This window comes from Myripristis murdjan, chromosome 21 (assembly GCF_902150065.1).
Source record: "Myripristis murdjan chromosome 21, fMyrMur1.1, whole genome shotgun sequence".
Classification (NCBI taxonomy): domain Eukaryota; kingdom Metazoa; phylum Chordata; class Actinopteri; order Holocentriformes; family Holocentridae; genus Myripristis; species Myripristis murdjan.
The window spans coordinates 28316430-28342324 of NC_044000.1; the positions used below are offsets into that span (position 1 = coordinate 28316430).

At 43.8% G+C, this 25895-nt stretch overlaps 1 protein-coding gene across 1 annotated transcript in view; it reads right to left on the reverse strand.

Annotated features, from left to right (window-relative positions):
• Nucleotides 1-25895, reverse strand: part of thsd7ba (thrombospondin, type I, domain containing 7Ba) — a 171007-nt gene that overhangs the window by 32508 nt on the left and 112604 nt on the right. Inside the window, 3 exon segments of the mRNA XM_030081611.1 lie at nucleotides 6318-6323; nucleotides 14334-14512; nucleotides 15092-15358. Of these exon segments, the coding sequence (XP_029937471.1) occupies nucleotides 6318-6323; nucleotides 14334-14512; nucleotides 15092-15358 (452 nt within the window).

Consider the following 25895-nt stretch of genomic DNA (forward strand, 5'->3'; position numbering starts at 1 on the left):
TAACCTGAACCTGAGGAAACCCCTGCCCCAATTAACCACATCTACTGAGAGGACATTTTTTGGGCTATTGGGGTTTCGGAATAATGGGCAGTTATTTTCAGGATAACAGACGGTCTAATTGGCTAATGGGCTTTCGGTTCAGTGGGACATTTTCTGGACTACTGAGGTTTTGGAATCGTGGGCCTTCAGACCAATGAGCAGTCCTTGGCATAGAAATATGTACACATCACCTCAGAGGGCTGATGCACAGCTACAATGCTATAGCTACCATTGCTGAGAAGGAAAATTTAATTTCACCCTGGGGAAAAAAACTTAACATGACATGGAGAAGACCACAATGGGATGTGTGGAAAAAAAAAAAAAAAAACAGTGATAATGGCAAAAGACCCTTGGGTTGAGGATGTGATCAGTCGATTGTTGAGACTATTTACTCCTCCTTGCTCCACCAGTGACTCTGGCATGTCTTACCTAGGGGAACATCCAGTGCAATGCTATTTAGACTCCTGTAAACAAGTTTGCGCCGGTGCTCGTACGTGCACACAGCTGCCTGCCTCCTCGAACAAAGCTGACTCTTCCTGACCTTTTGACAGCCTGACGCAGACATCGCTCACCCGGCTGCCCGGTCAGTGGACGCTCGGTGTGTTATGTTATGTCTCATCTGAAATTGAAAGGCTTTTGCGTGGGTGATGTGTGGGGTGCTGGGAGGGTCAGGGGACGAATACAGGCTTTGGGTCAGGGGTATGTGGTTTGTAATATGCATGTAGTGGACTAGTTTTGTGTTTTTGTTGATTTTATTTTTATTATGTGCGGACCCCAGGAAGAAGTACACTGGTAACAACTCATGGGATCCAAATAAATGAACAAATAAACAAAAAACAAACTACAGAGCTATAGCTTGACCTATACAGGGTATGAATTATATTCCCATATCTTCAATTATACACTAAACAATTACTTACAGTCTTATGGATTATTGGTGGATGAGCAGAATGGCTTTAGGAAAAACAGGGCACATATTGACCATACATATATACTGTATTATATCCTTAGTGGTTAAAGCAACATTGTTTGTTCCGCTGATTTCAAGAAAGCCTTTGATTGGATCAATGAACTCAATTGATCACCTCGGGGAGCAATGAAGTCAGTATGTCTGATTCTGAAGACGTTGTAGAGTGTAAATCAATATGTTCCGGTAACAATCTTCTAATGTCATCAAAGCCTTGCACAAAGCCCAAGTATTGTGTTTGAAGTGCATTATTTGCCCTTTATGTAGACAACTGGCCTATATTAAGGCCAATCAAGGTCTAGTGATCGATGAATATGGATGTAAATGTTTTGTTATATGCTGATGATATTTTGTTGGTCACAGAAAAAGAGATTAATTTACAAAAAAATGTTAAATAATATGCACAGCAACCATACTGATGTTTGGCTCAATGTCACTAGTTCTTGTACCTATCTCAGTTTGGGTTTTTTAAGGAAACTTTGTGCTTTACAGAGGGAATTAAAGTACGTGCAGAATCAGCAGGAAGAGAGCTAGGATCTGTGATGAATAAAATGAAACTGTGTCCTGACCTTAGCTTTTCAACCTTCACTAAAAATTTTTGATTCACTGACAGGCCCAGTTTCATTTTATGCTGCAGGAGTGTGGGGTTTTAAGGACGCCCCTGATAGTCATGCGGTCCAGAATCAAACCATGGGATGCTTTCTTGGGGTGCATAACTTTACTGCTGAGTGAGCTGCTGAAGGGGACCTGGGATGGGAGCCATGTCTTGAAAAGCAGAGAGGTGAAAGGTTAGTGATGTTGAGGGTGTGGAACCGCTGGGATCGAGCACTCAGTTAACTTTGGTCAAGAGAGGCTCCTGCAATCGTTTCACTTTCTGATCTGAATTTTTTTTCTGGAATAACCTGCAGTGTAAAATAAATACAGTCAACCAAAAACTATTAAAGAAATGAAATGGACTGACGATTTCTTGATTTTCTGTCGTTCCTGTTGAAACAGGATGCTTGGGCGAGACACGGTGCAGGGAATGATCATTCACAAGTGCAAACCAACAGGATTTCAATTTTATTTGAAGGGACAGTTGAATGAAAGAGGAGTCATGTGAGGTCACTTCATGGGGACTTTAAAGGTCTATCAGGAACAATAGAAGAACATTTCTAAGAAACAAAAGTTTGGAAGCTACGCTCAAATCAAAGACGATTACCGTAAAGAAGCAAACATTTACAGATAGGGCAAAGAGTAAGAACAAGTCCTTTACCGCTGGCAGATATGACGGTATCCCTGAAGAGCAATGTTTATATGTTTTTTGTCATCTTGGTGTTGTAGAGGATGAATTTCATGTCGTATTTCATTGTCGTTTGTACAGTGACTCGAGGAATCATTCGCTTGAAAAGATCCCAGTGAAAAATCCTGATTTGCTTTGGTTGTCCGAAGCTGATATGTTGAGATGACTTTTATTAAGCAGATTCTTGCTTTGGCGAGATTTACAGGAGATGCTTGGCAGCTAAGACAGAAAACACTGTGTCCACTGTAAGAGGACGTTTCTGCCATGGAAACTGATTGCACTGATGTGCTCGCACTCTCTCTCTCTCTCTCTTTTGTTTTGAATCTGTGGAATACATTTTAACAGCCTGGTTATTATTGTTGATTTGTTTTGTGCCTTATACACCCATATTGGCTGGGCACCACATACGATGCAGGTCACTTAAATAAACAAGCTATATATCTATTCCATATTAATGATTCATAAAAACATCAAACTGTGGAATCTGGATCAGGACGTGGACTGGTAACATCAGTCCGACGTCCGATGAGTGAATTATGTCAGACACCCGAACTCATCCGATTGGATCTGTTCCAACTCTACAATCTATGTGACTGTCTGCCACAGTGAGAGGTGTACTCCAGAGGACAATTTGTGGAGAAAGCTATGACAAGCTGTACTGTGTGTATATATATGTGTGTGTGTGTGCGTGTGTGTGTGTGTGTGTTTGCAGACTAGAGAGTGGGAATGAGTGCTGAGTATTCCCTCCCCTACGGGCTGCACAGACGCCCATTACACACCCTCATCATCCCCCATCTGTGCCTGCAGATGCCCCTGCTGGGTAAACTGGCAAGCGCTCGGCTCCCACTTTCTCCCCCACTACAGTGTGAGCACAATCACGGCTAAACAGCTTATTCTCATCACCAGAAAAACTGACTCTCTAGTCATTTCCCGCAAGATATACACTATCTGCGGAGAGGTAACACTGAGTAGGTGTTTGTTCAGTGAGCAATAGTTGTAACAGCACCACTTAACACTCATGAAGGGCTTGGATGGATATTAAAATCGAGCGGTTGCAGGTTGAGGCCGATGTGTTACGATGGAATTGGGGATGGTTTGACCGAGAAAAGCCAGCTACACTAGAGCGAAGGAAAAATATCGGATTCATTTCCGAGTGCTTCTTAGACCACCCACATTAACAAAGAGCTCACATAGAGGAATAGGCTATCAGCTACAATCAGACGCTTCAGACGAGACTCTCATTGGATGTGTGCTGCAGGGTCAGTCTCCGTCTTCTCCTACTTCAGTCTTTACACACTCCAGGATTCAAGTACATTTTTTCTTTTTCTTTTCTTTCTTTTTTTTTTTTTTTTAAAGGAGCAATACGAGAATGATATCCGGCTCAGTTTCTTTGAGCACACTCTCAAAAGCTTTACCGACTATTCACAACATAATGAAGTCCCAGGGTCCTTTAGAAATGTCAAACCGAGAGTCTCTGGTTGAAAATGAGATGGAATTTCATCCAAGTGCACTTCACATACATTTTTTTTCTCCTCCTCATCCACATGGCAGTCTCACTGATCAAACTATTGTTCTTTCTCTCGATCAAAAAAAAAGAAAAGAAAAAAAAAAACAGCGAGGGGTCACAGGAGTGTGTGCGGCTTGGACAGACCCGGCATGCAGTCGGCTTCATTAGCTAAAGCAGAGCATAGGTACAGAATGAACGGCACTGACCTGAGCCTGCGTGGATGTCCGTATTAGCAGTGCATGACAAGCCAGAAGTTGGGCAGGGGAGAGAAGAACAATAATATGACCATTAGTTTTGTTTTGCCTGCATTGACAGAATATATAGATTTGCTTAACTTTGATCAAAAAAAAAAAAAAAAAAAAAGCTGCATTCTGCTCTGTGGTTCATTAATGAGGGAAAAGGATGATTAAGTGCCTCATCATCTACAGTGAATCTAGCGGTCCTGGACATTTTGCCCGACTGAATGATTCATGGTGTTGAGAGCGTGAAAGTGCTGCAGTTGGCTGCAACAGCTGTACCGTGGCCAGACCTGCAGCTGAAGGCAACTCAGAGAAATTAATCTGTCTGGAGATGTGGAGAGGGAAGTCAGCCTGAATGAGCATATGCTCCAGAAGGGCTGTGTGCTCTGTATCTAAACAAGGCTGTTAAAAGTTATGTTATGCCTGTGACAAGTAGCTGTTTAGACTATTCTGCTGTCTATTTTACACAGTTAAAAGCACATTAAAATATGCAAATCCTCTGACCTGAGACAGTGCTAGTAATGACAGTGAGCGTAAACACTGCTGTCTGAGCCAGAAACCACAGAGGCAAGACTATAATCCATGACAGCATCAATGCACAACCTGAGGCCGAAAACACAGACGTACACACACTTTTTTTTTTTTTTTTAAATGGTTAGTCAATCAGTAGATGATGTGGATGATGGGCTGGTAGCTTTTCTTATTTAAGTTTTGCCATTGTGAAAAAGTGAGATTACAAACTGAAATGAAATGTTCCTGTATCCTGCTGTGTTAACAAGTAGTTGCTGTTATTGTTATTATTTTTTTTAATTATTTAATTAAATGTCTTCTTTTGAGTTTTGAGGTTTTTATGCCCAGAAAATATTTCAACCTCACCTGCACATGTAGTTTATATTTCTTTTATTTCCTTCTTTTCCGCTTAAATGATTCCTAATAATTAAAAAAAAAAACATGTTCAAACAAACGAACTCACTATGTATTGTATGCCTGGGTTGATGAATGATTACAATAAAAATAATACACCCATTTGTGTTCAACAAATCCCCGTGGATGAACAAACAGTCACATTTCCCATTGATATTCATTTATTCATTTACTTATTCTCAATGGAGCTGTGCATCTGCATGACACCACAGCCTGGGGGGCATGGCAAAGCCTTCCTGCACATTTTGGGGTCAGTGGTTAAGGTTCACTAATAATGCATGAAGTCTTGGGGTGCAGGAAAAACATATTTGTGTAACAGAATGGCCTGGTGCATGGAACTAAAATGGGACTGTATGACTTCATCTGTGTCCTCTGTGTGATAAAGGTTTTGGCTTACACCCAAAGAGCAAATACACACGAAAGCCCTTCTACACACACACACACACACACACACACACACACACCCACACACACACACACACATACACAAGGACACATGGACATACACACATAGTAACAGGTGCAGACACTCCACACACACACACACACACACCCAGAAGGACACATATGTGCCAACAGGCTTCCATGAAGAAACGACATTTTCTTGTGAACAGAGAGAAAATTAGATGGGAGGCCTTAAAGACGAGCACACCCCTCCAATAAATCTCTCTAACTGTCACCGCGTGACTAAAACTTCCAGCAGATAGGGCCATTACTGTCAGCAGGACCACGGATGAGAGAGAAAACAATGGCTCCACGGAGAAACAAAAGGAGATGGATCCCCATGTGATGATGTCCTTTCAAATATACTCCGGAGAGGATGAGTTAAAACGTGCCAACATAAAATAAGCCATTAAGAAGACTGGCTGTCGGAGGGGAGGCGACCACGTGTGCGTTTCGGGGAAAAGATTCGCAGCACTGGGCTGAAATGGGACACCTGGTTTTGCTGGAAACTGATAAAACGGTGCAGAAAAGAGAAAATCAGATCAAACGTTATTGATCCCGTTGGGGAAATTAGGTTGTTGCAGCAGCAAAAGCGAAAGCATACAGTAGGGAAAAGGAGAAACGAAGTGAAGGCTGTGAAGCTAATTCATGCCGACAACCCCTCATGATACTCACGGCGAGTCACATCAGACGCCCCTGCCCAGAATAAGGCAGTGTGTTCGGGCTGCTCCGTCTGACATGCTCGTGTGGCTGCTACACCGCTCACACCTACAAACGCTTGCTGGTACCTTCACCTCCATTCCAGCATGCACCTGGAGGCTCTAATTTCTAGGTTTGCCCCAGGAGACAGGTTATGCTATCATCAGTCTCCGCTCTCTCATTTGGCCGGGCTGCTCTCACAGGAGGAGACGAGACCTGAGCCTGCGTCTCCTGATGAACTCTGTATGAAAAAAACCTGGACTAAAGTGTTAAATGTATGTAAATGATGTATGTAATGATTATAGTGTTACATAAATGTGTGATAATTTCAGCTGACACAGGTTATGTAGACTGATTTGGTCTGAAACATAGAGGAGTATGCATTATTAATGTGTTTATGACATTAACAGTTGTTACTGTGTTTACCTACAGTTGGCACATTAAAAAAAAAACTGATTACAAAGTGAGAAATATGCGCTGTGTAAGGACGTATAAACATGTTAGTATCAGCATTCATGCGGTGCAAAATAGTGCTTGAAAACCCTGTCTACCTGAAAATATAAACTCATCGTGTTATCAGATATCGATAGAGAATGAAACAAAGAGTTAGTCCCTTTGATCGTTTTGTAAAAGGCGGAAACTGCAAACAATGCTCGTAGAAAAAATGCAGCATCGAAACAACTCCTGGGAAACAAATTGAAAAAATTAAATATTAACACAGACGCTTTTATCGTGTTAATGGTTGTATGTGTGTGTGTATGTGTGTGTGTGTGTGTGTGTGTGCACCGTGCTCTGTACATGTATGAAAAAGGATGAATTTTAATTATAAAAACAACCAACGTCTGTTTCTGCTTTGTGACGACCTGCTGAGCCAGCGAGGGCCCTGACAAAACCTGCTTCTCTGGGTAAAAGGTGAATTAAACATCAAACACAGCAGAGGCTTTTTCCCCCAAAAAGGTATCCAAACATTATCGGATGATAAGCATGCATTTAATATTCACCCTTTTCCCTCGCCACTCAATCCATTTTGTTATTCTAATTAGCAGATAGACGCTACGACAAACCTTTGTATCTGAACTAAATGCTCTGGGCCATCTGGATGGCTGGAGGATTCAGACAAAGCTGGAGAGGCTCCAAAATTCGGCCTCTCTGGCTGCCAGTACTGAAGACTGCCTGAACAATATGCAGATTCACATGGTTTGTAATGCAGGGAGACACCTTGCTGTTTGGGTTAGGCCTGGAGGGGAGACTAACACATGCCCAAGCATTGCTCTCCAGTAATTACACCTCATTGGCCCCAGGTAGCTCCACCGCCAATTGGCTCCACAAACCTTTCATTCTAATGAAGCGTGGAGATGTTGGGGTTTAGCACCTGAGTGTGCTCATGTATAAAATCAAACATTCCCACATGCTTTATCTGAGATTTAATCTAAAAAAATGTTTTAAGTAATACAGCCTTGTCTTGCTTTCTTGCATCTGGGTTGCAGATCTCCCTGGTGACTTCAGTTTGGAGTCTGTTTTGACTCAGACTTGTCTTGGTGTCTAAGACTGTTCACTCAAACTTTTCATCACCTGGCCCACAAACTCCATTGTGGCCCTGCACTGGTGAGTCTAATCCCTCACTGGCTGCTGAAGGGTCTGTTACAGAAACCATGCAGAGACATGTACGTCTCTGCCGGTCCTTAAAGAGCAGCTAAAAACCAAATCTTTGCAAAGCCTGGCATCGAAAAGTAAAAACACGCAGCTGAAAGTGCCATCTGCTGTTGGCTGATCTTGAGGTGGTGAAGCCGCCTGGTACCAAAGATCAGCCAGCAACAGATGGCAAGTTCAGCGTTTTACCATCAGATGTCAGGGGTTGTCCATTCTGGCTGATGAATGCCGGGAGAGGCTCCAGCACCCCACAGCCTCAATAAGGATAACGTGCTTGAAAATTAATTAATCAACTGATAACTGTACACATGTGTTTCTTTTGTGATTTGTCTTGAATGGAATTTTCTCTGGTCTTGGTGTTGACAGCTGTGGACCTGATCTCCATTTGAACTCCAGACCGTGACTTGGACTCGATCAAGGTGGTCTCAGCTACAAGTCTGAAAGTCATGTCATGGCAATGAGCTGTCACAAAGCAATGACCCTCCTTTCATGTGCTCCATATGAGCTGTTCAGCATGATAATGTGACACCATCACACACAGTTTTGATATTTTAATCCACGGCGTCATGCAGCAAGATAATCTCAAGATATAAGATCACATGGAGTTGGATGGATGCTGCCTGCCATTTTGTCTCCCACCTTTGATGCTTCTCTCATAAATGTTGGAAAGAACTCAATTAAACCCTGAGCATTTTCCCACTGACAGGCTTTTGTCAATCAATATGATTAAAAGCAAAGGAAAACAAGAGGAGCAGCTGAGGCCAAATGTGTCATTTTCATGGCTCCCCTGGTACCTCTGGAGAGAGACGTTCTCACTTTAATGAGATGACTAATTACGTTTGAGGGTTCTGCTAAATTTGTAATCCCTCCTCTCAACCCCACTGAGCTATTCACGGCTCTGTTTTTCTGAATCAATGGCACACTTTACAAAGCTCAGTCAAAAGCACACGGTGCAAAAGGACGGGACATGGCGACAGATTTTTGGGGTATTTTGTGTGTTAATCTGAGTCAAGTTGCCTCTTTGCCCTCGTTTTGAAAACAGCACACTCTGCAGCGTGGTGTTGTGACGGCTATCAGCGTTGAGAAACTGCTGTCCTTGTGTGCAAATTGGCCCAATGTTAAATTAAATGAACTTGTTGTGATAGCACATTTGGCCACTGTGTTAGTCTGGTCCTTGTTGCTGAAATGGTCCATTTCAGGTCAGGAGCCAAACAGAGGTTGGCGGCAAATTGCAGGGGCTAGAGGAGCGGTCAGCCCATCCCTGACATCCACACAGGATGTGAAAAAATTGTGCTCACATCACATTGTATGGTTGTATTCTGTGCCATTTTTATGAAGTAATGAAGTAAATACCTATTCCAAAACATACCAACCACTTTTTGGTTGATTGGTTTGATTTTTGACTAATTTAATTTTGATATACATCCCTCAAGCAGAGGAAAACAAGGCACTGCATTATGAATTCTTATCATATAAACATGGTGTGAAAGACTGTCATCACATGGAACAACATCCACATAAACATGTCAGTGTGCACCATGCAGCGTGGAGCCAGCTGCTTTCTCAGAAGACGTCAGGGACCGGCTGGTGGACGGACCTCCTGTGGCCAAACTGTCCCGTTGAGGTCCTCAACCCAACATCATCGGGCAACAGCTCCCTCAGGACCAGAGAAATGTTGTAGCCAAGTGTGTCATCTCCTAGCGGTGTAATTTAATCTAAAGTGTTGTTTATTTGCTCGGGGCGATTCTGCACCTTCCATACAAGGACATCAATTTCCTCGCGGGAGAGGCGGGGCGGCCCTGGACTCTTCTCTCTGTTGTGAAATTGTCAGAGCGCCGTGGCACCGCTGTTACAGGGAGGGAAAAGAGGAGCTGTGATTGGTCGTGATAGAAACCAGACCTACAGTGTCCCTCCCTGTGTCCAGCTGTGCCGCGGGTACACTCTGAGCCACTGTGGCCGCAAAACCACCCAAACTCTGCTGCCATGCACGGTGCGCTCACGCCGCGCGCCTTTCACTGTGACGGCAGCACGCGCCATTGATTCACGCAAATAGAGCCCTGAACCGCCGAGCGGAGCTGAGAGGAGGCGTGACAAATTTAGCAGAACCAAACACATTTCAAACTGCGAGAGGTCACGGCGCACAGGGGCCGCGCCGCTAATGAAAAGAGGCTTTATGCTAAAACATGTTCTCCCGATCTATGGACGGCATTCACAGGAAGCAGCAGCACCAAAGCCATCAATGTGACAGAAAGCATCGCGGCAGAACATCTCATTCAACAAGCCTCGGTCCATTTTCCCCCCAATGTGCACTCACAAGCAGCAGATCAAAACACAAGCAGCAAATGGAAAACATATTGATTTTGTTGTATTCAGTAAATAGGAGGATATGATTCTATGGCAAAGGGGATGGCGTGCTGTTCCAGGCACAGCAGGAAGGACATTCATCCAATAGAAACGTACTTAGACTGTGGCACTATTATCAGTATCATCAGTGAACTGCTTAACACAAGCCCAATTATTGAAATAGACGGGATGGAGAGGGGAAATTACTGTAATCTGCCAATACGACACAGCTTTACAAGATTAGCAGAAAATTGTGCATGTGCTGTTATGGCTATTGATGGTTATTCTGTAAACGGTGACATATTGGCCTCTAGTATTGGGAAAAAAAAAAAAAAAAGAAGCAAAGTTTCAGAACAACAAGTGGGAAGAAAAGGTGTGAAGAAGAAGAGAGGCGTCTTGATTTGGATGTTAAATTTCATTTCCAGGCTCCATGCCAGCAAATCATCCACACAAACAAACACACCTGTCTCACACACACACACACACACACACATGCACGCATCGACAACAAGCAAACAAACACCTCCCCTTCCGCCACACACACACACACACACACACACACACACACCCACACACACCATATGGCAGCGAAGCATTGAAGGTGGACAGGAAGGATGTTCTCCACAGGACGGGGCCACAGAGGATGGAGCCGAGGCCCCAGGCGCTAACAGAATGAGAAATAACTACCTGCCTGTCGCAGAGCCTGCCAGACAAACAAGGACATTAATGCTTTCTGCTGCAACTGGTGGAAACAGAGCGCAGGAACGCCTGGCGTCACGCTGCATCCAGCAGCCGGGACTTGTGGGAGCTACGCTGAAACTCAAAGTCTCCAGTCTGTATGTTCCTCCGCTCCGACGTCTGTGGGCTTTTCTGCGGATGTTTTCTCCAGATATAACACACTGCTAACTGTGCTCGAAAACCAATTTGTCAGAAAACACCTCTTCATAGCCTCGTGTTATTGTCTGGTTCATCAGATTGGAAACACTCACGGGGACCACGCAGTTTAACAGAGTCGCAGCAGAAAGCAGGAAACAGAGTTTGCAGCTCTTCCTAATTCCCAGCTCTTGTCCCTCGTTGGGCTTCTACATGCACGGTGTAATTAAAAAGCACAGGAGTGAATTCAACGAAAATGCACACAACAAAACACACGGATTACAGGAAATACAGCAAATATAAAGTCAGATTGGCGACAAATGAATACAGCTCTAGTTTGCTGTTAGCCGGCCCTTTTCTCTTTGTTGCAGCTGGAGTTTATGTGATTTCAGTTGGTAATGTGCACTTTAACTCTGAGTGGGAAAGAAGATGTGGAGTCAATTACTGTCTGTGTCACTATGAGGAGTATTTCCCTCCCCCCTCAGTGTTCAAAATTCCTCATTACTTTGGCCTCCAACTGTTTGTGGAGTACAGAGGGAAGTATGAGTTACAGGGCGGCCGAACGCTCAGAGCATGTTTGGTCTGCAGAAGCAGCGTTTGTCCAGCTGACTCACTTGAAGCTGCGCTGGATAAGAGCTCCTTCTGAACAGCAGTACATTTGTGTTTCATATGCTATTAGAGATGATAAATAATTTAGCTTCACACACCTCTCATGGCTTCAATAAGGTGCATTCCTCTAATAGACAGATTTATATGCTGTTTCCCCCTCCCAGCCTCCACTGGACACCAGATTTTCTGAGGCGTGTTGCTCCGTGATGCTGCTGCTCCATGAATTCATCTCCTGGTCCATGATGGTGCCTCACATATGTTCCATGCTGAAACCCTTACAGACTGACAGCTTACCTCACACGTTTCTTTACAGCTCTGGCCCTAAACAGTGTGTTTGGCAGTGTGGCGGTGTTTGCTCATTAGTTTCATGGCGGTCTCGCGCTCTCTATCTAACCCCCCCCGCCCTTCCCCTCCGTCTCTCGCTCGTTTTCCGTTTCGATCCTTCTCCCCGTCTCTCTCTCGCTCGCTCATCGGCGTGAAGAGAGGATGAGCTGCGGTGCACTGTAAATTTAATCTCTGTCAAGCCAGTCTTTTCTGGAGGGGAAACATCTGCTCGCAGGAGTGTGAGGCGAGACGGCGGCTCAAGTGCAGGTCACAGACGGCGATAAGAGAGGATGAGGCTTTGACAGAGGTGAGGCGAGCCATTAGGAAAGTGAATATTCTCGGTTGCATTGAGCCCTAACAGCAACCAGATTGAGTAGCGAGGTCTGGCTTGCCGGTGTGGAGGGTGGATGTGGAGACGTGGAGGCGAGAGCACCTCTGGGCGTCCAGCTGTTTCTCTGCTCGGCGTAACACGAGGGAGGAGTGACCTCGCCTCTTAGTGCCTGCTGAACCGGGGTAGAGGTTACTGTACCTTTCCGCCAACGCCGTGTGCAGACGTACTTCACTTTAAATGGCCAATTTCAACGATGTTAACAATGAATCCTGCTTCCCCCTCAGGGTAAATCTGTGCGGGCATTAGCCGGAGCGAGCGCCGAGTGCGATGGAGAGGGTTATTACAGGGCACTACAACAGGGGCCACACAGAGCTTGTTAGTGGGCACTTAACCATCTGTACACAAATCTCCACAAGAACACGCCGGAGTATTTTTCACATAGCCGAGCCTCATCTGCATACTGACCTCCACAAACTCAAGTGTCCTTTTAAGCTCATTCAAGCATAAACGCGGCGTTCATAAAACAATTCCCCTCTTTAAACCGTGACCCCTTGAGAGACGCGCTGTCACAAAATATTCATAGCAAAGGATAAAATCTGACTATGGAATATCAAAGGCTCCCATCTGCCCACTCCTGCCTTCCTACGGCGCCTTTTCGTTACTTGGCGTTGCTCTGTGGTTGTGTCAGGGAAAGGGCGCGCCTCGCAAGACGGCGCATTTGATCCGGCTGAGGACACCGGGAAACAAACGGGACACCCAGGAGTCCCACTGGCTGATGGGTAATAAAGCTTGTCATTGAAATGTGAGCGGAATGCACAAGTCCGCTGTGTATTCCTGTAGCAGCAAAGGGAGAGGGGCTGCAACACGGCCGTGACCGACTGCAGGAGAATAGATTCCAAAAAACAGGCGAGCCGCATGTCTGTGTGCGACATGGAGCCGCGTGCACGCTATCAGCAGTCGGTATGTTTTTTTCTATACATATATTTATTTATATATACACCGTGGCACTGTGGTAATGAACATGTGCAGGGGAAGGACAGAGGCCAGAGGTTATGTTCATCCACATTCTCTTGTCACCAGCAGCCCAGGAGCTATTGTTGTATTCAAGCTGCAGTAAATAAGGTAGACTATTTCTCATTAGTCTTTTTTTTTTTTTTTTTTTTTTTTTTTTTTGTATGCATGGGCCCAGCCCTGGAACAATGATGCCCAGGAAAGAAGTGATTTGAGAACAATGCAGATGGATGATGAGATCGACTTTGTTTATCTTTTATTTATTGATTGGTTGATTTATTCTTTTTTTGTGTGTGTGTCCATATGGAAATCAAAATGCATTATTATAAGCTTCATGAAGCAATCGCTAAACTTGACATGCACAAGTATGGGAGGAAAAACACGGTGACTCAGTGGCTCTGAATTTAAATATCTGAATGACAGCACAGGCATCGTCATGATGATTTGTATTTGTGGCTGATTAAATACTGTATGATTAAATACTGTATGCCACCATCACATGTTTGTGGCAACTTCCACCTGATGTGTCTCAAACCACACCTGAGCTGAGTGGCTGTGCGGTGAACTGAATGCAGGCATCTGATGACACGCAGTGTGTGTCTGAGCTACTGTTCAAACATGATAATGATAATTGAAGTCACAATGAAATGAAAAATGACTTCTCTGTCTTGTTAGCTAATTCTTCATGCCAGAATGTTCACCTATTTAACAATAAATGTCAAAGATTTTACTCTTTTTTTGTTTTCTTCTTTATCAAAATCCCATTACTTCTACATACTGGAAATCTTCAATGGTGATATCATGCTGAGCAACTGAGCATCAACAACCAATGAAAGTATATGTTGTGCTCTGACAAAACTTACGTTTGCAATAAAAGATTTATTTCTTTGGTTTCCAGTAAGCAGGAATAATGAGCTTACATGTTCAACTGTCTTCAGAGCCTCATGGAAACAGAACAGGGAGCGTACTGTCCAGTAACTAGAGTAAATTTGGCTTTGGGACATGTAGAAAATCTGTACCCACTGAACTGGCAGTGACATGAGACACATCCCCTCTCCGTGTGCAGACCGTCATGTGTGTGTGAACCTCACCTGGTTCTTCAGGTCCAGTTTGGGGCAAGGTCGGCCCCCGTTGAAGGCTTTCTCCCGCAGCCACTTGGACCTGATCTTCAGTCCGCTGCCACAGGAGGCGCTGCAGGCCGACCAGGCCGACCAGTCGCTGAGCTTACAGTCCAAAGGGCACGGGACGTGGCAAACCTCCACCACGTAGCCTGGAGTTAAACACGGGCAGAGGGCAGAGGGCAGTCTGAGTGACGGCACTTCCCTGACCTGCTCTCCGCCACACCTTTGACTCCCAGACAGTGACACCCACAGCTGATGAGCTGACTAATGGCCGACTTAAACTCCAACACAGAGCCAAGGCGACAGAGTGAAAATGTTCAAGGTTTTTATAAAATCATGACACTTGTGTTTGTACTTTATGCATAGCTTTATCTGCCTAATTTTGTTTTCATATTTAAATTAAAGATACAGATTTATTTATGAATCAGCAGATACAACTTTTTTTTGGTGATACTGTCTCATTACTAAAGTATTGGCTGACATTGAACTCACTGCTTTGACTGAACCACACAGACTCGAGTTTATGAGATATATTGCATTCTTCTCTAACATAAATCCGATATTTGTGTCTGTGAGAGAAAGGCAGAAAATCAAATGGCTGTGCTTTAAATCATAACTTGTCATACATGTCTTTTAGCACATCTTATTTTGTAGACCACGATCTGCCTGATATTTTTACTATCACTGCCATGTCTGATTTCTGCAGTGCATTTCTGATCGGTGTGTACCTGAGTCGGTGCAGAGCGTGGGGTCGACCAGGTGTCCCTGCTGGTCAATGCAGGCCACGGCCTTGTAGCGCAGGCCTTGGCCACACTCCTTCACCGCCCGGCGGTCGGTCCAGCCCTGCAGGGATCCGGGCGCTGAGGGATCAGGGAGGATGCAGGTGGACCAGTTCCCAAAGGGCTGGGACAAAAACTCATCGCAGGGACACGCCTCTGTCTCGGCCAGCGGGTACAGCGCCTCGTCCAGGCAGCGCTCCTTCTTCTTGCTGCGGCCTGAAGAAACAGAGAGGCTGCTTACTGTGTGCTGGGTGTGAGCCGGTGTGTGTCAGTTTCAAAGTGAAATGGATGCCGACAAGGTCAAGACCAAGTTCAGACTCGAGGGAGGCTTTGGTTAAGCGAGCGTCAAAGAAGTTTGTCTTTTACTCAGAGAACAGCTGCTGGTATTCTTGTAGTTCCAGTAGCCGATGAGTTCCACTGACATGATGAGACAGTGTGTTGCTATGGGAAAAACCAGCGCATCGGGCCGGGCTCGGGATTACAAAAACACTCCTAAGCACTGAGCTCAGGTCAGTGTCAGGCCGGTTCTGGTTGGGTAAGGCTTTGATTCTTGGGTCTGGTACAAACTCCAGGGGTGAAAGCCTCGTAATGAATGAATCGGGTTGGAGCCAACTTTCCTTTCACATGTTGTAGTTTTAGCAGTGCAAACATCACCAAGAGGCCGATGTGCACAGCGGGCAGAGGTAATCTCACTGGTTGAAGCAAACTTCAAAGGGCAGAGCTAGACAACCACAAATTTTTGAGGGTAGTTCCAAAAACTGGTGAGGGCCCTGTGCACTGCTGTTTTTTTTTTTTTCCTAGATCAAGACTGAACTAACAGGTACATAAAGAACCAAACTCTTAAACTAATATAGCCTACTGACTTACATTTCTGCACAACTATCCATTAATAATCACTATGAACTTAACCAGATAGCTATGAGTTAGTATGACATGAAATCAAAGGCTCAACGAGGCTAACCACCTGACCACCTTAGTTTTTTTTTCCCAGGACAGGACGAGCACTAGACTTCAAAATATTAGCTAATCCCTCTCTTTCCTCTTCCTCGCCGAGCTTCAGTCAAACGTTGGGGTTCTCTGGCTCCACTCCTTAAGCTTTCAGTCTGCCAATGAGAGCGTTCTCCAAGTCAGTATAAGAGATACTACAGAACAACGTCTCAACAAAACTCCAGCCTGCACCCACTCGCCCCAGCGGGAAGTCAATTCAGAACATCACCCAACAAATGCATCTTATTCGCTGCCAAAATGGCTGTTCGGAGCAGAAGACAGACTGAAGACGAATTGGTGCGCTGCCAAAGTTTATAGCCTGCTAATGAAGAATTCACAACGTGCCGTAATACAATTCACAGGAGCACAGAGAGCATTACAGTCTGACTTCATTCTCTTTAAAGCAAATTCACACAACATGCACATGAATCAGAAGTGCTGCAGCGTGACCTGCAGCGAGGAGCCAGTTCCTCCAGCATGATGCATATTCAGACGGCGTTCTGGATCTCCCTGGGGAATGGTTAGTGTTATCTATATTAAGCATTTTATTTGAAGTCCCTAATGGAAACGGTGGCACTCATTCAATATCTGTGTTTCATCAGCACTGCTGGAAGCCCTAAAGGTGTACGCTGGATAATTGTTTTTCTGGGTCATGTCAATAGCACTGACACCTCTTGTGTAACTAGGGAGCGCAATCCACAGGAGATTATTTTATATTCGACTGAAACAGCATCTCTATATTTTAAACCTTTTTGTGTGTCAACTGTATGCAAATGCACCATCTTGAAGCGCAGCGGGAGACGCATTGTGTGTCATCATGAAGACGAGGAAGGCCTCCACGCTCGATGGCCGCCCTCTGAGCAGAGGAACACAGCAACACCAGCTCGTCTTCCTCAGACCTCTCTCAGGGCTCTTCCTCTCTCCTGTCACACATTTATTCCTTTCTTTCTTTTTTTCTTTCTATCTTTCTTTCATTTTTCCACAAGCACAGTGCGCATGCCGTTACTAGCCTTTGTTTTTCGAGAGTTTGACAATTCAGAAGAGATGGACACAGCTTAAAAGGAAAAAAAAAACAAAAAACACCCTTGGTTTTGTTGTGATGTTCAATGCATTTCAGAGCTGTGATTAATGGTTGTAATTTACTTTGTTGTTATATTCTTTCAACCTGCCCTATTTTCTTGACAGTAGCTTTTTTTTTTTTTTTTTTTTTTGGACAATAACAAAAGCGATAGCAAGAGCAAGAGAGATTCTCTAGAGTTTCTATAGAGCTGTACTCCAGTCCGGTCTATTGAGGCGACGTCTGATGGAGAAACTGTTATAGATAGCTGAGAGATTTTCTGCCATTAAGGTCCATTTCCGTTGCTGGAAATATCTCAGTGTGACGTCATGGTGTCTGTGTTTCTGTGTTTAGAGGCTTTCCATGGGAGCAAGAGGAGTCCTGCTGCCAGCGTGAATACTGACACTGACCACAGACGCTGTCAGCAGTGATAAAACCTGCACAAATGGCATCTTATCTTATTTGATTTTATGTATTTCCTGTTATAATGTGGCGCTGGGGCAGGTCATTATGCATTATGTAAACCAATCAGATATCAGTTAGGATGGGATGATGAGGGGCGAGTTGGTTCAAAAATGTGTGACCTGTATAAATCGGTTGAAGTCTTTATTTACGCCTGCTGGTGCAGCACGAGGTCACCATTAAAAAAGTGATGCGGGTTCACTTCGTAGGGCCGTTGAAGTGTTCCAGGGCAGATTTCTCTGAACACACACCGCCTGAACCGGCTCGATGCGCTCCCTCTAATGAGGAGAAAGTTAATAGTTTTCACGCTAAAGGCTCTGCTTGAGTCTGCTTTAGTGTCAGACTGTGGCCAGAGCTTTCTTCATGCTACTTATAATTAGTCCTGTCTATTATATCTGATGGGTTTTATTAGATTAGCATGAGCAGGGAAGTAGCATAGCCAGCTGGAGGGAGTGTGTTCTTCTCAGACACTGTCACTTCCAATATCTGAACCAGCAACAGACACAACCTGTCAAGCCGTCCGCCAGCTGCCCAACATTTTTTTTATTTATTTTTTCATAAATTTTTTTATGATTGATTGGCCATGCATCTGTTTCGCATCATCGAAAATTTCCTCTCCGAGCGATGTTTGTTGTCCTGTCCTCAGCCTTTGCAGATATCTAGTAGCCTCCAATCAACACAGATGCCAGTTTGGCCAGGATAATGCAAAATAAATAAATAAACAAATGAAAACAAACCAATGTCGGCGTGTTAGTGCCAACGTGCCAAGGATTTACGTTTCGTCCTGCAGGGCCCGAGCTGAGCTGGAGATAAGAGCCTCTCGCCTGACGAGGCCGTGGGTGGGAGGACGGACGCCTCGGGCCGCGGGCGCACCACGAGCCCAACAAGCGCCTCGCGGCGTTTAGGTGCACGAGGCGCAGCCGGCCTGCTCAGAGCAGAGGAGTAAAATGACACAACACCTCATAAAGCCTGAACGCACACAGCATCCAGAGCTTCATCTGTTTTAACAGAGATGGTCAAAACTCCATAAATATCATCCAGTCTTCACTTTCTACATCGATGCTGGCCTCAAAGTAGTCATATCGTCTCTCTCTCTTTTGTTATATATATATTTTTTATTTGGGGATTTTTTTCAGTTGTGTCTTATGTGCAGTCTTTAGTCATCTCCTCCTCTCAACATAAATAAACCTAAACATCTATTTGTACAGATTTTTGTGAGATTTCAGTGACAGATCCAATTTCCAAAAGCCAAATTTTTACTCAAAAACAGATCAAATTCCAGTTACTGTTACGTCTAAAATTCATATGCGTATACACGTGTTAATTAATAACAGCAGTAAAGACACAGACTGGCTCATCATTAAATATATACAGTAAGCCTCTATGGTGATATGATCCAATATGACTGTCTGCAGTGTATTTTCATTGTACATTGAGGCTGTTGATGAGTGATTTTTCACTCTGAAGTTCCATCATTGTGGGTTTTCCAAGTCTGATATAACACACAGATTTTTTTTAGACTGAATTTGTTGGTATTAGTGACAACATCTAGTGATTTTCACCATTTTCACTCCAAAAAAGTTGAATAATTCAGCAGCTCCCTCAGAATTGTAATATCGTAAAGGTGCAAAAGCAGAGTTTAGACTACACGACACTGAAAGTCGAAACCCAGACGAATGATATTCTTCCAACAGCTCCTTCAGGCAGGGCGACTCTCAACACCTTGACTGATAGTAGGAAAACTCTGCGATACAGGAGGCATTTAAATGAGGATTTAATTTACAAACAACATATTGTACTACGTGAGCAATTTGATGAATGTGAACTTCATTGCAGATTTTACAGACTGTAGCTGCGGATGTCGTCATGAAGGAGTCCGTATGACTGGCAGATATGCAATATTTAATATAGAGAAATATGAGAAATAATATAAATATCATTAAATGTGTAATCCAGATTACACATTTGAGCATTAGTCTCTCTTGAACACGAGCACACAGTGTGAGGCGCCTCCTGTTATTCTGCCCTCTCAGTGCTCGGTGCTTATTTTCAAGGCATTAGGGTCAAATGAATGGAGTGCTGGTCCTCACGCCGGGCTGACGCCACACAGGGACAGCCATCAGCGCGAGCAGCACGCCACCAGCTCTCCGCCCAAACGAGGCCCCTATAATGAATCATATTCCCCAGTGAATAAACAAATCACTGCGTAATTATCATAATTAAAGTAAACACCTTGCGTCTGTACTGTATAATAAAAGTGGCAACAGAATCACTTGACCTGAGCCAGATGGAGAGAGAGAGAGAGAGAGAGAGAGAGAGAGAGAGAGAGAAACAAACACACAAACACACACACACACAAAGAGAGGAAGCCTGTTGATAGTTGCATTCCAGTCTTCCAGCTCTCCTGGTGCAGCGGCGTGGCCCCGCCTGGACCCCGGGTGTCCTTTCCCTCCCAGTATTCCCAGCGAGAGCCCCATCTGTTTCTGCTTTTCAGAAGTGGGTCTGATTGCAAATATTCCTCACCGAGTGTGAACCCTCTGCCGCTGCTCTGCAATTCACCCACAATCTGTTCAATCTACGCCGCTGCTGGTGGTTGACTGAAGAGCGGCAGTCGATCATTCTGTCTCACTTAACCGCCAAAACCACATTACGGGTAATAGCTCTGTGTGGGCCTGCAGCCGCAGCGGACCCTCTGCAGTTAGAGCTGCAATATGCAACTCCCATCCACGTTAAAGTCACCCTGTGCTATGCTGCTCCCATTTAGCGGCTGCTGCTGTTTACGTCTGCGTACAGACTTTGGTAAAAGCTTAGCGGTATTTCATTTATCATAGCTAGAGGCAGCATATGTTAGCACGTTTAGCTAGACATGTTTAAAAGAGTCAAACAGCAGCCAGTGGAAACAAGGCAGTCAGACATTTTAGACGTTTTAGGCTTCATGAGAGTTCATGATGGTCATGAAGGTGGAGTGAAAGGTGAAAGCAGCCGCAGGGTCCTGCTGCAGGTCAGTCAGCACACACAGCTCAGGCTGCTCACCTGAACAACACCTGGAAACAGCGAGCGCTGTTTGCTGTCTCTTTAGATTCCCCTCCTCTTTTCATTGGCAGTACTGCACCAATCATCAATACACCAATCATCAGTACACCAACCATCAATACACCAACCATCAATACACCAATCATCAATACACCAACCATCAATACACCAATCATCAATACACCAGTCATCAATACACCAACCATCAATACAGCAATCATCAATACACCAACCATCAATACACCAATCATCAATACACCAACCATCAATACACCAACCACCAATACACCAACCACCAATACACCAACCATCAATACACCAACCATCAATACACCAGTCATCAATACACCAACCATCAATACACCAATCATCAATACACCAATCATCAGTACACCAACCATCAATACACCAACCATCAATACACCAATCATCAATACACCAACCATCAATACACCAATCATCAATACACCAGTCATCAATACACCAACCATCAATACAGCAATCATCAATACACCAACCATCAATACACCAACCATCAATGCACCAACCATCAATACACCAACCATCAATACACCAACCATCAATACACCAATCATCAATACACCAGTCATCAATGAATTTCCAAACGGACTCAACAAGTGCAGGCATTCAACAGCTTGAAATGTGTGTGTGTGTGTGTGTGTGTGTGTGTTTGTTGCCAACAACAGATTCTGCAGCCTAGTGCTACCTGACACGGCTGACACGGCTGACAGCAGTCTGGCTATGTGTGTGTGAGTGTGTGAGTGTGTGTGTGTGTGTGTGTGTGTGTGTGTGTGTGTGTTGGGGAGCACGGGGGAAGGCGATGGACCAGATTGGACCGGATTGAACCGGACTGGCTGTTTTCAGAGCTCAAAAGCCACAGTGGTGACGGTGGACTGAACGGTGCTGATCAGCAACACTCAGGAGCCTTGGTGTCATCTGCAGCTTTGAACAAGCTAAATATTATATATATATATATATATATATATATATATATATATATATAATTTGCCATCTAAAGGAGAAAGCTGGGATCTGCACCTGTTAGCAACAGCAGACTGTCCTGAAGTCCTCCTGTCAGGACTTGTGTTTTGCTGAGTCTGCATTTTTTAAAAAACTTTCTCCCATCCTCTGTTTTGCGACACACACCTGCAATGCCGTGGGAAATTTATGTGACCAGACAAAATACTGAGAGAAAACTCTAATCTAACATTAGGCTTCATTTTTCGTGAGCTACATGGCAACCCCTGATGAACAAACGTAACTGATCAGAGCAAACATGGCAGATTTTAGGATGTGAGCAGCGTAAAGAAGAGGCTATGCTGCGATGTGAACTGTGATGTAAACTGAGAAAATGAATATACTGTACATTATGTAATATGGTCACGTTATCTGTTTTGAAGATTACTATAAGCTACTAAAATAATACCACAAGAAATTGTTTTTTTTTCCTTTTAATCTGCTGTCAGATTTATTTCTTCTTTTCTTCTTTTCTTCTTTCTTCAGGGGATTTATGGTTGAGAAATCCCCTTTTTGTCACAGTGACTTGCAGGCAGCTCAGTTGACAGGTGTGCCTGGAGTTCACCAGCAGAGTGAGGAGTGTTCAGGTGGGCATCGATGTCCCAGGTGAGTCTGAGGGAGGCGGGGCTACGGCGATAAACACACGGCAATTATTTACCAGTTGAGCTCCGTTGAGCCTGAAATGCCCCCGTGACCTCTTCAGCTCGGCTGCTCCCTCGGGTGGGTTTGTCATCGCTGCACCACCGGGCTTTGTACAAACCCACAGAACTTTATTTTAAATTCTAATGAAGATCCCAAGGTTTCCAAAGACATCAAATATGTCCTCCTGAACGCATGGGGAAATGTGTATAAAATGATGCACTAAACATCTGGGCGTTTTCCACCTGATGTGTCGGTGCAGCCATCAAACAACGGCATCTCGGGTTTGAATATTTCTCTCAAAGTACGAGTGATGGAGCTCTGATGACGTGCTGCAACCAGCAAATAAAGAACATGCATGTGATATTAACATCCAATATGGAAAAATAAAAATGTTTTTTAGCTACTTCAAGTGCAGTTTCAATGCCCACGACGCTTTGCCTCATCTGGTTCTCCTGCCTGCTGCTGTCAGATTATGACACTTTTGATTGGTCAGGTTATGCATTTCAACCAACATGCCACTCAATTCAAAACGAACAAAAACTTCACTGACCAAACCATAATTCTGATGACTTTCAACCTACTTTTATTTACTTTTTTTTTTTTTTTTTTAACCTTGACAGCTCATGGAAATTTCATTACTTACTTCACTGTAAAGCTTTATATACCATCAGGTTGAGTGCTGCTGTCCAACACACACACACACACACACACAGGGTCAATGGGTGATCTCCAGCCGTGAACACATTAAGAGATATAAGTGCATCTTTTCAACATAATAACACTCAAACAGAGGAGCCAACCTCCATCCAATGTCAGACCCTTTAGATTCTATATAACGTCTATATTGTGGCATTAATACGTTAACTAACAGACAACGTGTGCTGCGTTCACTGGACGCTCTGTAAAGTTAAACTCCTGAACTACCAAATCCCAGTTATCACATACAATCAGCCACACTCACAGGTACAAAGTGGGATTTAAATTCCTAATTCTTATTCCTAATTCACCTGTATAACATTCACATTCATATAACAATGAGTTCAACTGTTAAAGACTTCTATCAAAGAGAAGAAAAAAAATACAACAGCAGAAAACTCTGCTCTCAATTTAAAAAAAAAAAAAAAAAAAAAAAAAGGTATTAAATGCCCTGTTACAGCCGACATGCTAACTGTTCAAGCAGAGCCACTTCAAGCGAAGGCTGCTGTGCTGAAAGAACATGTTTTAATGGCTTTATGAATCCATCTGCTGGAGCTTGTTCTGGCCTTGTGTGTGTGTGTGTGTGTGTGTGTGTGTGTGTGTGTGTGTGTGTGTGTGGACGGACAGCAGCACTCCAGCTGACCCATAGGTGTGAAGAGCTCTACAGTGAGCTAAGTTATGTAATTTGAACACAACCAATCATCATGATGGCGTGAGCTAGAAAAAATAAGTGACCATGAATATTAAACTATTAAATATTAAACTTTCTCTTTCAGTGCAAACAGAATATTGTCCATTTCTGTGTGTTAACATCATCAAAACTGAGTGACTTAAGACTGGGCACATTAAGACGGACTGTGCAACCTTTTAGTCTAAAAAAGTAAAAAACACCACACAATAGAAGGTGTGGGTTCACAGTGAGACAGCAGCCCGTCCCAGAGCAGACGACAGGTACACCCCAAATCACACCGTTCAGAGAAAAACGACAAAACTACAACAAAATGAAAGCATCTGGTTTCAGGCACCAGCGTTTCTGCGGCGATGCCGGCGGCCTCGGTATGCACTCAAAGAAACCTACGCACCCCCTATAGACCCATACAATATCATATTCCACAGATTGTTGGAGGTTTATCATTAATAACCTAACATTTCATTTGAAGCGCTCCTTTCTGATAGCTTGATGGCCTTTGGAGTGGATTTCACACTCGACGTACTTCAAAGCCGCCGCTGACGGAGACGAGCAGCTGAGCTAAAGGCTAAATGTCGAGTGGCTCGGTGTTAAATCAGGACACGGAGCTGCTCCTCGGGACGGCTCCTCACAGCAGGAACCTGAGAGCCCACATGACAAACAGCGTCTTGACAGAGATATTAGCTGTGACTGAGTACCACGGCTGCTCAGTCATGCTCCACGGTAATGTCTTAAAAAAAACACATTAGTGATTACTTTATTTGTTTGGTTTTATTTACACTAAAATTCAAGCGTGCATTTTCCACAACAACTTATTTATTTATTTATTTTTAATGTGTGCATGCGAGGTGAACCCAGCAGGCTGCCACACACCACATGGCACTGGCAGAGGACACAGCAGCTGGTTTATTATTATTTTTTATCATTATTTTGGTTTGATGGATTGGAGCAAACACGTATAGTAAAAACTAGATCTGTGTTACATCTCCCCAGAATATCCTCAGCCTCCGCAGCCCTCCCAGTCGAGGCGGATGGCCTCCCACCCAGAGCCAGGTTATACTCAAAGTTTTTGGCTGTGTTAAAAGGGTTTGTGTGTGTGTGTGTGTGTGTGTGTGTGTGTGTGTGTGTGTGTGTGTGTGGGTGGATGGGGGACAGCAGGGTCACTTTGTGCTTATGGTCACTTTGCTAAGAAATGGGCTGGCATCTCAAATCGCCCACTGCCTTCACTCGTCTGCTCTGTTCTCTCTCTCTCTCTCTCTCTCTCTCTCTCACACACACACACACACACACACACACACACACACACATTACACACTACCCTATTCTTAAAAGGCTCCTCTTATAACAAGTGGTGAGAAAATGTCACCATTTTTCCTTAAACAGCGTATCAGCTGCAAGACAAAGCAGAACACTTTTCTTCTTTTGTGAACTTGCATAACTTTTTCTCTGAGGACAGAAATAAAGGGGAACACTTCACAATAAGAGTACTACTACAATTAACATTAGTTAACGCTAGTTAATGATTATTATGGCATTTACTGATGTTAATAATATCTACAATAACCCTAAAATAACATATAAATTAATACCTTAGCATGAACAGCATTAGTACATGATTCTTAGACACATTAGTTAACGGTTAGTTACCTGTTACTTAATATTTATTACCTGTTACTTCATGTTTATTACGGCATTTACTAATGTTAATTGTTGTACTCTTATTGTGAAGTGTCACCAAATAAAGTCGTTACCCAAAGCAACTCATTCACACTGACTCAGACAAATGGGCACATTCTGATGTATTCTAAAAGTAATCCAAATTATTAATATGTTGAGTAATCTAATGGAATACATTACAAATTACATTTTAGAGCTTGTATTCAGTAATCTGCTGTGAAGATAATAGATAACTTTTCAGTTAACAGTTAAAAATAATAATAAAAAAAAAACAAATAGACTTAAACTAACTGACACAATATTGTGTATTTACAAGACCAACAAAATAACATAAAAAATACACAGAAAATGCCTTTACTTTTAGTCACCTGCGAGTCACCTGACCTCAAAAAATGTTTGGTTTCTACTGCAACACCTATTCTGAACTTCTGAAAATCAAACACCCCCCATATTACAATATTAAAAACTAAACA